This window comes from Gekko japonicus, unplaced genomic scaffold, assembly GCF_001447785.1.
Source record: "Gekko japonicus isolate JY-2015 unplaced genomic scaffold, Gekko_japonicus_V1.1 scaffold402, whole genome shotgun sequence".
NCBI lineage: Eukaryota > Metazoa > Chordata > Lepidosauria > Squamata > Gekkonidae > Gekko > Gekko japonicus.
The window spans coordinates 560,667-573,585 of record NW_015166434.1 but is presented as its reverse complement, the minus strand read 5'-3'; the positions used below and the strand labels follow the sequence as shown (position 1 = coordinate 573,585).

The window sequence follows — 12,919 nt, the reverse complement described above, 5'->3', positions numbered from 1 at the left end:
ATTGAATCCTGTGAGTAGGCTCCTGCTGCTTCTTCGTCTTCTTCTTCATCATCTTCTTCTTCTTCTTCTTCATCGTCTTCTTCTTCTTCATCGTCTTCATCGTCTTCTTTGTTGTCTTCAAAGCCTTCGGCGTTTCGTCGTCTTCTTCATCTTCGCCTTCATCTTCATCTCCTTAGTCTTCCTCTTCGTCGTCTTCGGTGGCGGCGTCTTCTTCTTCGTCATCTCCGTCGTCTTCGTCTCCGTCATCTTCATTGTCATCATCTTCATCGTCGTTGTCTTCGTTGTCGCCTTCATCTTCTTCTTCGTCTTCTTCGTCATCATCTTCGTCCTCTTCGTCGTCTTTGTCTTCTTCGTCATCGTATTCGTCGTCATTGTATTCATCGTCTTCGTCGTTGTCGTCTTCATCGTCATCTTCTTCGTCATTGTCGCCTTCTTCATCCTCGTCTTTTCTTCTTTGTCTTCTTCATCTTCATCATCTTCGTCGCCTTCTTCTTCATCATTATCTTCTTCTTCTTCTTCATTGTCGTCTTCTTCCTCTCCATCTCTGTCATCTTCATTGTCGTCGCCGCCTTCGTCGTCTTCTTCATTGTCGTCTTTGTCGTCTTCTTCATCGTCATCTTCTTCGTCTTCATCTTCTTTGTCTTCTTCGTTGTCTTCTTCTTCGTCGTCTTTTTCGTTGTTATCTTCGTGTTTGTCTCCGTCGTCTTTGTCTTCGTGTTCGTCTCCATCGTCTCCGTCGTCGTCATCTCCGTCATCATCTTCGTCTTCATCTTCTCCGTCATCTTTGTCTTCGTCGTCATCTTCATCATCGTCTTCTTCATCATCTTCTTCTTCGTCGTCTTCTTCGTCGTTGTCGTCTTCTTCATTGCCTTCCTCTTCTTCTTCGTCTTCTTTTCGTCAGCATCTTCTTCTTCGTCGTCGTCTTCTTCTTCGTTGTCGTCATCTTCTTCGTCGTATTCTTCTTCATCGTCTTCGGCTTTGTCGGCTTTGTCTTCGTCGTCTTCTTCTTCGTCTTCGTCATCCTCATCGTCTTCTTCGTCCTCGTCTTCTTCTGCTTTGTTGTTGTCTTCTTCTGCTTTGTCATCGTCTTCTTCTTCGTTGTCGTCGTCTTCCTCATCTTCTTCTTCGTCTTCTTCGTCCTCGTCTTCATCATCGTCTTCTTCATCATCATCTTCTTCTTCGTCTTCTTCGTCGTTGTCGTCTTCTTCGTTGCCTTCGTCTTCTTCTTCGTCGTCGTCTTCTTCTTCTTCGTTGTTGTCATCTTCTTCGTCGTATTCTTCTTCATTGTCTTCGTCTTTGTCGGCTTTGTCTTCGTCTTCTTCTTCATCGTCATCGTCTTCGTCATCGTCTTCGTCGTCTTCTTCTTCGTCTTCTTCGTCTTCTTCGTCCTCGTCTTCTTCTGCTTTGTTGTCGTCTTCTTCTGCTTTGTCATAGTCTTCTTCTTCGTTGTCGTCGTCTTCAGCATCTTCTTCTTCGTCTTCTTCGTCCTCGTCTTCAAAGCCTTCAATGCTTTTGTCGTCTTCATCATCTTCTTCATCTTCTTCACCTTCATCTTCGTCTTCTTAGTCTTCCTCTTCTAATCATCATCTTCGGCGGCGGTGTCTTCTTCATCAACTTTGTCTCCGTCGTCTTTGTCTCCATCGTCTTCATCGTCATCTTCTTCTTTGACATCTTCGTCATCTTCTTCATCGTCATCTTCACCGTCATCATCTTTGTCTTCTTCGTCTTATTTGTTGTCTTCGTCTTCTTTGTCGTCGTCTTCGTTGTCGTCTTCTTCGTCATCTTCGTCTTCTTCTTCTTCGTTGTTGTCTTCTTCGTCTTCTTCGTCTTCTTCGTCGTCTTCTTTGTCTTCTTCGTCGTCGTCTTCTTTATCGTCATTGTCTTCGTCGTCTTCTTCGTCTTCATCATCTTTGTCTTCATCGACTTCGTCTTCGTCGCCTTCATCATCATCTTTTTCTTCTTTGTCTTCTTCCTCATCATCGTCGTCTTCTTCCTCTCTGTCGTCTTCGTCGTCTTAGTCTTCTTCGTCATCTTCTTCTTCATCTTCTTCGTTGTCATATTCGTCTTCTTCTTCTTCTTCTTCGTTGTCGTCTTCTTCGTCATTATCGTCTTTTTCTTCATCGTCTTCATCGTCTTCATCGTCTTTGTCACCTTCTTCTTCATCATCATCTTCTTCTTCGTCTTCTTCTTCTTTGTCGTCTTCATCTTATTCTTATTCTTTGTCTTCATCGTCTTCTTTGTCTTCTTTGTCGTCGTCGTTATCTTCATCGTCTTCTTCATCATCTTCATCTTCTTCATCTTTTTCTTCGTCTTTGTCGTCTTCGTCGTTGTCTTCTTCGACTTCGTCTTCTTCTTCGTCGTCTTCTTCTTCGTCGTCATCGTCTCTGTCTTCTTCTTCGTCTTCATTGTCTTCGTTGTCTTCTTCTTCGTCATTGTCTTCGTCGTCGTTGTCTCCGTCGTCTCCGTCGACGTCTTTGTCGTTGTCGTCTTCGTTGTTGTGTTCTTCGTCATCTTCGTCATCTTTTTCGTTGTCGTCGTCATCTTCTTCGTCTTCTTCTTCGTCGTCTTCTTCGTCATTGTCGTCTTCGTCTTCTTCTTCATCGTCGTCTTCATCATCTATGTCGTCTACTTTGTCGTCTACTTCATCGTCTTCTTCATCTTCGTCCTCTTCGTCGCCTTCTTTGTAGCCATCTTCTTCTTCTTCTCCGTCTTCTTGTTCATCTTCGTCGTCTTCGTCACCTTCTTCGTCACCTTCTTCTTCGTCACCTTCTTTGGCGCCTTCTTCTTCTTCGTCTTCTTCATCATTGTCTTCTTTGTCGTTTTCGGTGTCGTCTTCGTCGTCTTCATCTTTGTCTTCTTTGTCATCATCTTCTTCATCTTCATCGTCTTCGTCTTCATCACCTTCTTCAGCACCTTCTTCTTCTTTGTCATCTTCGTCATCGTCGTCTTCATCGTTTTTTTCATCGTCATCTTCTTCTTCGTCGTCGTTGTCATCTTTGTCTTCTTCTTCATCGTCGTCTTCGTCGTCTTCGTTTTCTTCATTGTCGTCTTCATCTATGTCATCTTCGTTGTCGTCGTCATCATCTTCTTCATCTTCGTCGTCTTCATCTTCATCGCCTTCTTCGTCGCCTTCTTCTTCTTCGTCGTCTTTGTCACCTTCTTCGTCTTCATCGCCTTCTTCTTCTTCTTCTTCTTCGTCGTCATCTCCTTCGACGTCTTCTTTGTCATTTTCGGTGTCTTCTTCATCTTCTTCATCTTCATCATCTTTGTCGTCATCTTCGGCATCGTCTTCTTCATCTTCGTCGTTTTCGTTGCCTTCTTCTTCGTCGTCTTCATCGCCTTCTTCTTCTTTGTCGTCTTCATCTTCATCTTCTTCGTCTTTGTCGTCATCGTCTTCTTTTCATCGTCGTCTTCTTCTTCATCGTCGTCTTCTTCTTTTTCTTCGTCGTCTTCTTCGTCATCGGCTTCGTCGGCTTCGTCGTCGTCATCTTCTTCTACTTCTTCATCTTCTTTGTCATCGTCTTCATCGTCTTCTTCTTCATCGTCTTCATCGTTGGAGTCTTTGACTTCGTCATCATCTTCTTCGTCTTCGTCATCTTCTTTTTCTTTTTCATCGTCATCTTAGTCGTCATCTTCGCCATCGTCTTTGTTGTCTTCTTCTTCGTCTTTGTCGTCTTCTTCGTCGCCTTCGTCTTCTTTGTCGTCGTCTTCGAAGCCTTTGAGGCTTTCATCGTATTCTTCTTCGACTTCTTCATCTTCTTCGCCTTCATCTTCATCTTCTTAGTCTTCATCTTCATCTCCTTAGTCTTCATCTTCTTCTTTGTCATCGTCGTCTTCGGCGGCGGCGTCTTCTTCTTCGTCATCTTCATCTCCTTCATCGTCATCTTATAAAAAATTGTCCTCAAGATATTATTGAGAAGGTACAAGAAGAGACAGATATACAAGTCGTAGATAAGATAAAATATCAAGGCATATTTATGACAAATAAGAACAGTATGCTAAAAGAAAATAACTATCAAAAACTGCTAGAAGAAGTTAAGAAACATCTCCATAGATGGAAAGACATGTAACTATCTCTTATGGGTAGAATTGCAGCGATTAAGATGAATGTCCTGCCACGTTTTCTATTTTAAAGGAAATAAGCTCACTTGGAAAAAAACCCTCACAGAAAAAAGCCCATTCACATAAAAGCCCACACAGATAGAAGCCCACATGGAAAAATACAATGTAAAGCGCCATAGATATGTATAATGGTGGATAGCCATTCATCTCTACATATGAAAATGAACAAGTATTACCTATATTTTATATTGTTGTTTTAGGATTAAAACATTCTCATGCAACAATTTGTGTTGTGATTTTATCAATTATAATCAAATAATAACTTTGCTATGTTATTAGTAAATTACTTCATTACTATACAAAAGTGATCTGTATGAAGAGAGCTTTAATGCTCTTCAGTGTAAAAGCTTGAAAGGGAATATGCAGGAAATAAAAGTGACCATTTTGTTATCAACGAACCTTATTAAGAAGGAAAAACAATAACAACAGAAATTAAACTCTATATAGAAATATTTAAAAATAAAATTAAATACTTTAATATTTACTAATTTGCCATTTGTTAAACTTTGTAATGCTGGTATGATGTAATTTCTAAAGACAGAAAGATGTTAAATTAAATTTGCCTAGTATACACAGCTTTTGAACAACGATGTGGTTTAAAATACTTCAAATAATATTTTTTACTTATTTTGTTCATAAAAATTAAAATCATAAAATTAAAATAAATTGACTTTCTAGCTCTATTTCCCTTTACTTGTATTTTAACAGTGTGGTACACCCTGTGACCATGACAAAAGACTACCTGACCCTAATATTAAAAGCAACAATTATTTAAAACTACATTTAATACCAACAACAATAAGAATAATTTAATAACAATGACGACTCACATATAATTCTTCATTTCAAATTAGCCAATTTCCTTAACTAATTAAGTTTGTTTTACTTGCTCATATAGCTGCACAGAAGTGGCAACCATGTCATGTTCTTATTCTTGTCATGTTCTTGTTCTTATTCACCTCTAGATGACCTGTCTGTGCATTAGCCAGAGTTAGTTTGTGGCAAGACAGGTCCCACTGCAGTCCATCAAATAGAGACCACACACTGGGATGACTGCAGTGGAATAGGGAATTAAGAGCACTACATGACACTGTTGTCACTTCTGTTATTATTTGTTATTTAATATTATGGTTTTGTTATCTTATGGCTCTAGAAAGGGGCTCTGGGCGGGTGCCCTGGCCTTGGGCACTCAGGGTCAATTTGCTGTGGTGACTTCAGCAGCATATAATGACACAGAGTCCACCGTTTTCTCCAGGGGAACTGATCTCTGCCATCTGAAGAGCAGCTGTAATTCTGAGTGATCTCCAGCCCTCACCTGGAGATTTAAAAACAAGCTGGACTTTGGTGTGAATACAATGGGAAAAATAAAGTAAGCACACCGAAGAAAACCAATGTTCTATGACTTTAACACACTTGGTTGTACTTTTAATAGTATTTATAATGCAAATTTCTTATGTTACACAACAATCATCCTTATGTAAAGTACATGCCATAAACATAGGCAAAGCCAGTAGATAATGATGTGAGTACAATACAAAATCTTGATGCAAATAGTCTTGACACTATGTTCCTGGAATGTCGTCTCTTCAAGGTGTCTTGATAGAGCTATGAAGTGGAAAAGCAGACTTGAAAGTCTTCATTTTTCAAGCTCCTAAACAGTATTTATCACTCCTTCATTTAAAAATGTGTGAATCCAAGGAGTACAAGAGATAAAGAGAACACGCTTTCCTAGGATTAACAAGCAGTTTCAGATATCTTTATCAACTCTCTCTCTCTGTTGGTGTTCATCACTAATCTCTTGATGGAGCACTGGAGGAATGACAATAATGTGGATCAATGCAACATCTCTCTAATGTATTCCCAAAGCTTCTGAAGTGCTAACTGCTACACCATACTAGCTGTGGTACTGCCTGGTATCACAACTGAACTCCAGAAAACAGATCTCTCTCTCCCCCTGGAGAAAATAACTGCTTTAGAGGGTAGACTCTATGGCATTCTGTTCAGCTAAGGCCTCTTCCCTCCCCAAACCCTGGCTTCCATAGACTTCAGCACAAAATCTCCAGGAATTTCCCAACCTGGTCAGGACTAGCCCGAATGAATTCCCCACAAAGGCCTGGAAAGGGCTTCATTCCTTTGTCTTTTTACTGACAGAACAAAGCTTGGTTGCTTAGCAATAGCCACTGAGGGGAAAGTTAGTCCCACAGGAGCCAAGCAGGAGAAGTGTCTTTGTCAGGAAAGACAGCCATTTTAGCAGTTATTCTGATAGGTGACAGTGACAGTGGGTGGGGAAAAGGAGCAGACCCAGCCCCCAGCCAATGTCATGCATTTACTCTTGAGTGGCGGTTGATGGGCCAATGGCTGATGGAGCGCACAGCACAGCCAATGGGAGAGCTGGAAATGGCCAACATGTTAGGAGAATTATATATATAATTATATATAAAATCACAACACAAATTGTTGCATGTGAATATAGGTAATACCTGTTCATTCTCATAAATTGAGATAAATGGTTATCCACCATTATAAATATCTATGGCGTTTTCCTGGTATGTTTCCATGCGGGCTTCTTTCCATGTGGGCTTTTTTCTGTGCGGGCTTTTATGTGAATGGTCTTTTTTCTGTGAGGGCTTTTGTCCAAGTGAGCTTATTTCCATGTGGGCATTTTTCCATGTGGCTTCTTTCCTGTGAGCATTTATGACTGTGGGGTTTTTCCTGTAAGCTTTTTTCTGGTCACCATGGCAAACCACCTCTGAACTTCTCTTGTCTGGAAACCCTATGGGGTCACCATAAATTGCCTGCAACTTGACTGGGGAGGGGAGAAAGAGAGTGGATGTAGAGGGGGAGTTTGGGTGTAGAGGGGGAGTTTGGGCCAGCCCCAGCTTTTTTTGCACACTAGGCGAGGATACCTTCTGGCGCCCCCCCCCCCGGCCCACCAATTTTCAAACATAAGTGCATTTTAGTCCAGGAGGATGCAAAGGATAAATGGAAACAAGTCTGAAGAAGTGAGCAGTGAGCATAAAAGCACGTCCCTACAACATTTTTGTTAGTCCTTAAAGGTGCTACTGGACTCCTACTGTTTCTACTGCTATTACAAACCACAACATTCAAAAACCAGTGAGGGAACATTTTAACCTTCCAGGAAAATCAGTTGCTGACCTAAGAGTAGCAGTTCTCTTACAAAGGAATTTCAATTGCGACAGAATTGTATTTTAAGCCCCCCCCCCTCATTTTGACCCACCTTCAAATGAGAACTGGACTTTTTGGTTACTTTTTAAAAAATCATGAATTGTTTGCAGCTCTTCATACATGAATTGTAGCTCTTCCCCTTCCCCTATCCCTTCCTCCAGCCGTCTCTCCAGACTGCCTGAAAAACTGCTGGGTGTAGCAGAGAGGCCCTTCCCACTCACTTTCTCCCGCGGCGTGTGGGTGTGGTTTTCCCCCCCCCCCCCCCGCTTGTTTCCACTGCAAAGGAAGCCATGTAGACTACATTGCCCAGCATGCCCTTGTGGCTCCTTACTAAGCAGACGGGACTGACTGAGCTGGAGCAGCTAGGACTGGATCGCTCCTTCCCTCCCCTCTTTTACAGCCAGTTGAAATTTTTACCAACCTTTCCAAACTAGCTAGTAGGGAGAGTGTGAGAGAAGCCTTGCCTTGCACGTCCATGAATGGCTGATAACATTCACAAAACACTTCACTTTTCTGTTCAGTTCTAGTATGAGGAGAAATTGGCCCATCACAAGTTGATCATCATGTTTTATGATATTTTCTACGTTTACTTCATATTTTGTTAAAAAAAATTATTAAGCAGGTTCCTACAGCTCTGGAAGAACAGGAGACCCAAGTTCTTTAGTTTCCATTGCTGAGATGCTGGAATAACCCTCTGTGACTGCTGTACTCCATGATGGTGTTCGTGTTAGAAAAAGGGAGCAGATGGGTGTGTCTTCAGCCTGAGAATCTATTTACTTGAGAATGTGGTCCCTTTTTATACAACCAATTATCTATAAAATGACAAAAGAAGGCCAATAGCTCAGTTGTACAGTCCCTGGCCTGACTACACGGGATCCCAGTTTATTTCCTGAAAATCTTAGGTAGCAGTATTTTGAAAGATCCTTATTTGAGAATTAAAGAACTTGCATTCAATATAGGTAGCAGACTGACTCACCATAGTACTATGTAGCTGTATATTTCCATACCATTTATGTGTTTGTTTATATAACAGCCTAATTTAAGGTATTTGCCTTTTCTTCTGAAGGAATGAGTAGTTTTCATTGTTGAATATAACACCAAGATCTATATTATGATTTTTATTGTCAAAGGGTAATCTCACCATGGAGTTATATTGTTTTAATTGTAAGCCTCCTTGAGCAGGTATTTGAAGGAGTGATGTAGAAATATTCAAAATAAATAAATAAGCATCCTCATAATTATGCAAGCTTGGAATTCTTTTTATGCCAATGAATCTTTATTTATTGTATTCACTAGATATTCCCATATTATAAAATGTACGCCATTGAAGCTTTAGAATAAAATTATAAAAATGTTTGTGAACTCACTAATCTGTTTATGGGCAAATAAATAGACAAATTCAAATTTCTGTTTGCTTAGGATATCTACTAGACAGGATGATTTGAAATCTGTGGATCTCCAGCAATGTTTAAGAGAAGTCCTGTCCTCCAGACACTTGTGATATGTCACTTTACCTACTGAGCATTGAAAATTTAAACATTGCCTGTGGGTCCCCCATATTTAGAAATGCTCCAGCCTGCACAACCATTTGGGACAGGAGCCAATACATTATTTAACTGGATATGACAACTTAGCAAAGGCCTGAAGTTGTAACAAACAGGATATAAATACCAACACTTCCACACATTGGTATTGGGATAGTTCATCCCTGTACATTGTATTTCTAACATAGCTCAGTGAATTCCTGATTACTCTAATAGTAGGAAGATTATTTTTCCTGCATGGTATGGCTGCAGAGAAAAGGGGGTTACATATGTTTGTGCTATCAAGTTGCAAATGACCTATGGCTACCCCAGCAAGGGACTTTCAAGTCAAGTGAGAAGAGGTGGTCTACCATTGCCTTCTTCTGCAGCATCTTTCTGGGTAGTCTCCCATCTAAGTACCAACCCTGTTTAGCTTCTAAGTTCTGACAACATTGGGCTATACCATGCTGCCTTCCCTTCCCAGGGGAATTAGGAGGACATAATTCAAAAGTCCCTGGTCATCCTAGCCTTGTAAGTCATGAGATATATCTTCACGTGATGCATAAGTTTGCAATTTTAAAAACTACGAATGGGAAACCACTGAAAATCAAAGGCAAAGAAGCAAAGATTTTAACAGACATTCCATTTGAAATCCACAAGAGGAGACAACAGTACAAAAATCTAACTGCTTTTCTGCACAAGAACACTCCCTTCAGATGGATCTTTCCAGAAGGACTTATCTTTAACAACAACGGAAAGAAAGAAAAGATTGACTCTGTCCAAAAATCAAAAATATTCCTGGATCAGCAACAATCCACATCCAAAGTCCAAGGGAAAGCAGAGGCCACCATGCAAACAGAGGAAAAGAGCAATCATGACTCAGAAACCAGTGAAATTTTTTTTGGCAGCTCTGCAGAAGAGTTTGATTCTGAAAAAGGAGAGGCAGCTCCAAAAACACTAAAAAAAAGTTTGGTCTGGGTGATGTAAGGGAGGTCTGAAGGGAAACTTATTGGGGGCCTGTGATGGCTCTTGGCAGCCCTGCTGAGAGGTGTGCATGGGGGGAGAACTCACAGTGAATCAAATGATATCCCTGTGTCTCATACAGGATGCCTAGCTCTTCTGAAAAAAATCATATAATAAAATTTCCTTCAAAATAATAATTGTATAAGGTACTGAGCTTTGTGTGATATAACTTGAACCACTACAGATGATTTCCCAAAGTTGCAAAGAACAGCAATGGAGAAAAGATTATGCTAGCATTTTTCCTGGCTGTATGTCAAATACGGGGGGTGGCTAAAGGGAAAAAGACCATGTGACACTTGAAGTGTGGAAGATTGTTTCAGTTGTGGTTGTGTAGCAGTTGCCTTTCTTATTTGTTAACATCCTCCATGGGCACTATGATGAGAAGGTTGAACAGGTAACATATGAATGAGAGAACTGGTGGCAATAGTTCTGTTATTGATTAATTTCTTCAGAAAGTAGTATCTTCCATGAAATCCGACAATGCATACAACTAAAAACAAGTTCAATAGATTTTCCTCTGTTTAACATGTGGGCCTTTCCTTTCCTTTTCTTTATTAGCTTCATCGACCAGAGGTCTTAAGCCAAACGTACAAACAGCTACTATAAAACACATTACATATAATTACAAGATAATTTAGACCAAACATTTTTACAATAAAAATAACAGGTGGGTCAAATATACAGCTGCCTTTGAAATTGAATGGAGTCTAAAATATGCAGACTAAGTATTTGTCCAGACTTTGTCCAATGCTAGATACCGTATAAGTCAATGAGTGTTTGTATTTGTGGCTGTAGAGATTACATTTAAAACAGGCAGTTGAGACAAAGAGGAACTAAAGCAAGGTTGGTGCCTGCCACTATTTAATTTAATTGATTTTACAGAATTTGTACCCCAGCTTCCTGCCCTCATAAGAACCATCAAGTTGGCTAACAAATTGAAAGCATACATCATAAAATGACATCTTTAAAAAATTAAAGCAAAACCCCCCCTGCATTATTAAAACTATTATAACCAGACCTAAAATACACATAGAAAGACAGAAAGGCAACAATTATGACATTGGGGAGGAAGAAGCAATCACTGAGGGAACACCAAACCAAACAAAAAATCTTCAGCAGCTGGTGGAAGATGAGAACAGAAGGGGACAGATGAGTCTCCCCATGGAGAGAATTCCAGACTTTTGGTGCCATGGCCAAAAAGGCCCTCCACTTGCCTAATCTCAAATGGTGGGGGGACCTGAAGCAGGGCCTCCAAAGATTACTACAATGCTTGAGTAGGTTGTAGAGTTATAAGAATGCAAAAAAGACCAAAATAATGACACAATGAACAGTACAATCAAACTGGGCTACACAATTAAAGAACAATAGGAATAAAACAGTACAATACATACAATAGCCTTGATTTCACAAATTATTTTGTTGTTGTTGTTCAGTCTCACAGTCGAGTCTGACTCTTCGTGACCCCATGGACCACATCACACCAGGCCCTCTTGTCTTCCATTGTGCTCCGGAGTTTGCTTAATTTCATGTTCATTGCATCGATAACACTATCTAACCATCTCATCCTTTGCCGTCCCCTTCTTCTTCGCCTTCAATCTTTTCCAGCATCAGGATCTTCTCCAGTGAGTACTCCCTTCTCATTTGGTGGCCAAAGTATTTGAGCTTTAGGTTTAGTATCTGGCCTTTCAGGGAACAGTCAGGGTTGATTTCTTTTAGGATTGACTGATTTGATCTCCTTGTAGTCCAAGGGATTCTCAAGAATTTTCTCCAGTACCATAATTCAAAAGAATCTATTCTTCAGAGCTTGGCCTTCCTTATAGTCCAACTCTCACAGCCATACATTACTACTGGGAATACCATTGCTTTGACCATATGTACTTTTGTTGGCAGGCTGATGTCTCTACGTTTTATTATGCTGTCTAAGTTTGCCATCGCTTTCCTCCCAAGGAACAGGCATCTTTTAATTTCATGGCTGCAGTCACCGTCTGCAGTGATCTTAGATCCCAGGAACGTGAAGTCTGTCACTGCTTCCACGACTTCCCCTTCTATTTGCCAAGGAGTGATGGGGCCGGATGCCATGATCTTAGTTTTTTTGATGTTGAGCTTCAAGCCCACTTTTGCGCTCTCCTCTTTTACCCTGAGCAAGAGGCTCTTTAGGTCCTTTTCACTTTCTGCCATTAGAGTGGTATTGTCTGCATATCTGAGGTTGTTGATCTTTCCCCCAGCAATCTTAATTCCGGTTTGTGATTCATCCAGGCCAGCATTTTGCATGATATACTCTGCATATAAATTAAATAAGCAAGGTGGCAATATACATCCTTGTCGTACTCCTTTTCCAATGCTAAACCAATCAGTTGTTCCATATCCGGTTCTAACTGTCGCTTCTTGACCCTTATACAGGTTTCTCAAGAGACATGTAAGGTGGTGTGGTACTACCATCTCTTTAAGGACTTGCCATAGTTTGTTGTGATCCACACAATCAAAGGCTTTAGCATAGTCAATGAAGCAGAAGTAGATGTTTTTCTGGTACTCTCTTGCTTTCTCCATAGTCCAGAGAATGTTGGCAATTTGATCTCTAATTCCTCTACCTCTTCGAAACCCAGCTTGTACTTCTGGCAGTTCTCTATCCACATACTGCTGAAGCCTAGCTTGTAGGATCTTGAGCATGACCTTGCTAGCATGTGAAATGAGTTCAATTGTAAGATAGTTTAAACATTCCTTGACATTGCCCTTCTTTGGGATTGGAATGTAAACTGACCTTTTCCAATCCTATGGCCACTGTTGCATTTTCCAAATTTGCTGGCAAATTGAGTGCAGCACTTTAACAGCATCATATTTTAAGACTTTCAATAGCTCAGCTGGGATACCATCACCTCCACTAGCTTTGTTGTTAGTAATACTTTCTAAGGCCCATTTGACTTCGCATTCCAGGATATCTGGCTTGAGGTCAGTGATTACACCATCGTGGTTGTCTTTTGTGTATTCTTGCCATCTTTTCCTAATCTCTTCTGCTTCTGTTAGGTCCCTACCATTTTTGTCCTTTAAGGAGCATTCTTTTCCCCTCC

At 40.6% G+C, this 12,919-nt stretch overlaps 1 protein-coding gene across 1 annotated transcript; it reads left to right on the top strand.

Annotated features, from left to right (window-relative positions):
* Positions 1-1,580: 1,580 nt before the first annotated feature.
* LOC107110997 (putative uncharacterized protein DDB_G0271974) lies at positions 1,581-3,891 on the top strand (the record flags this gene model as incomplete). The annotated part of the gene is made up of 3 exons (XM_015411875.1): positions 1,581-1,702; positions 2,414-2,499; positions 3,806-3,891. Coding segments are annotated over 3 exons (294 nt in total), but the record flags the coding sequence as incomplete, so codon positions are not given.
* Positions 3,892-12,919: the final 9,028 nt, after the last annotated feature.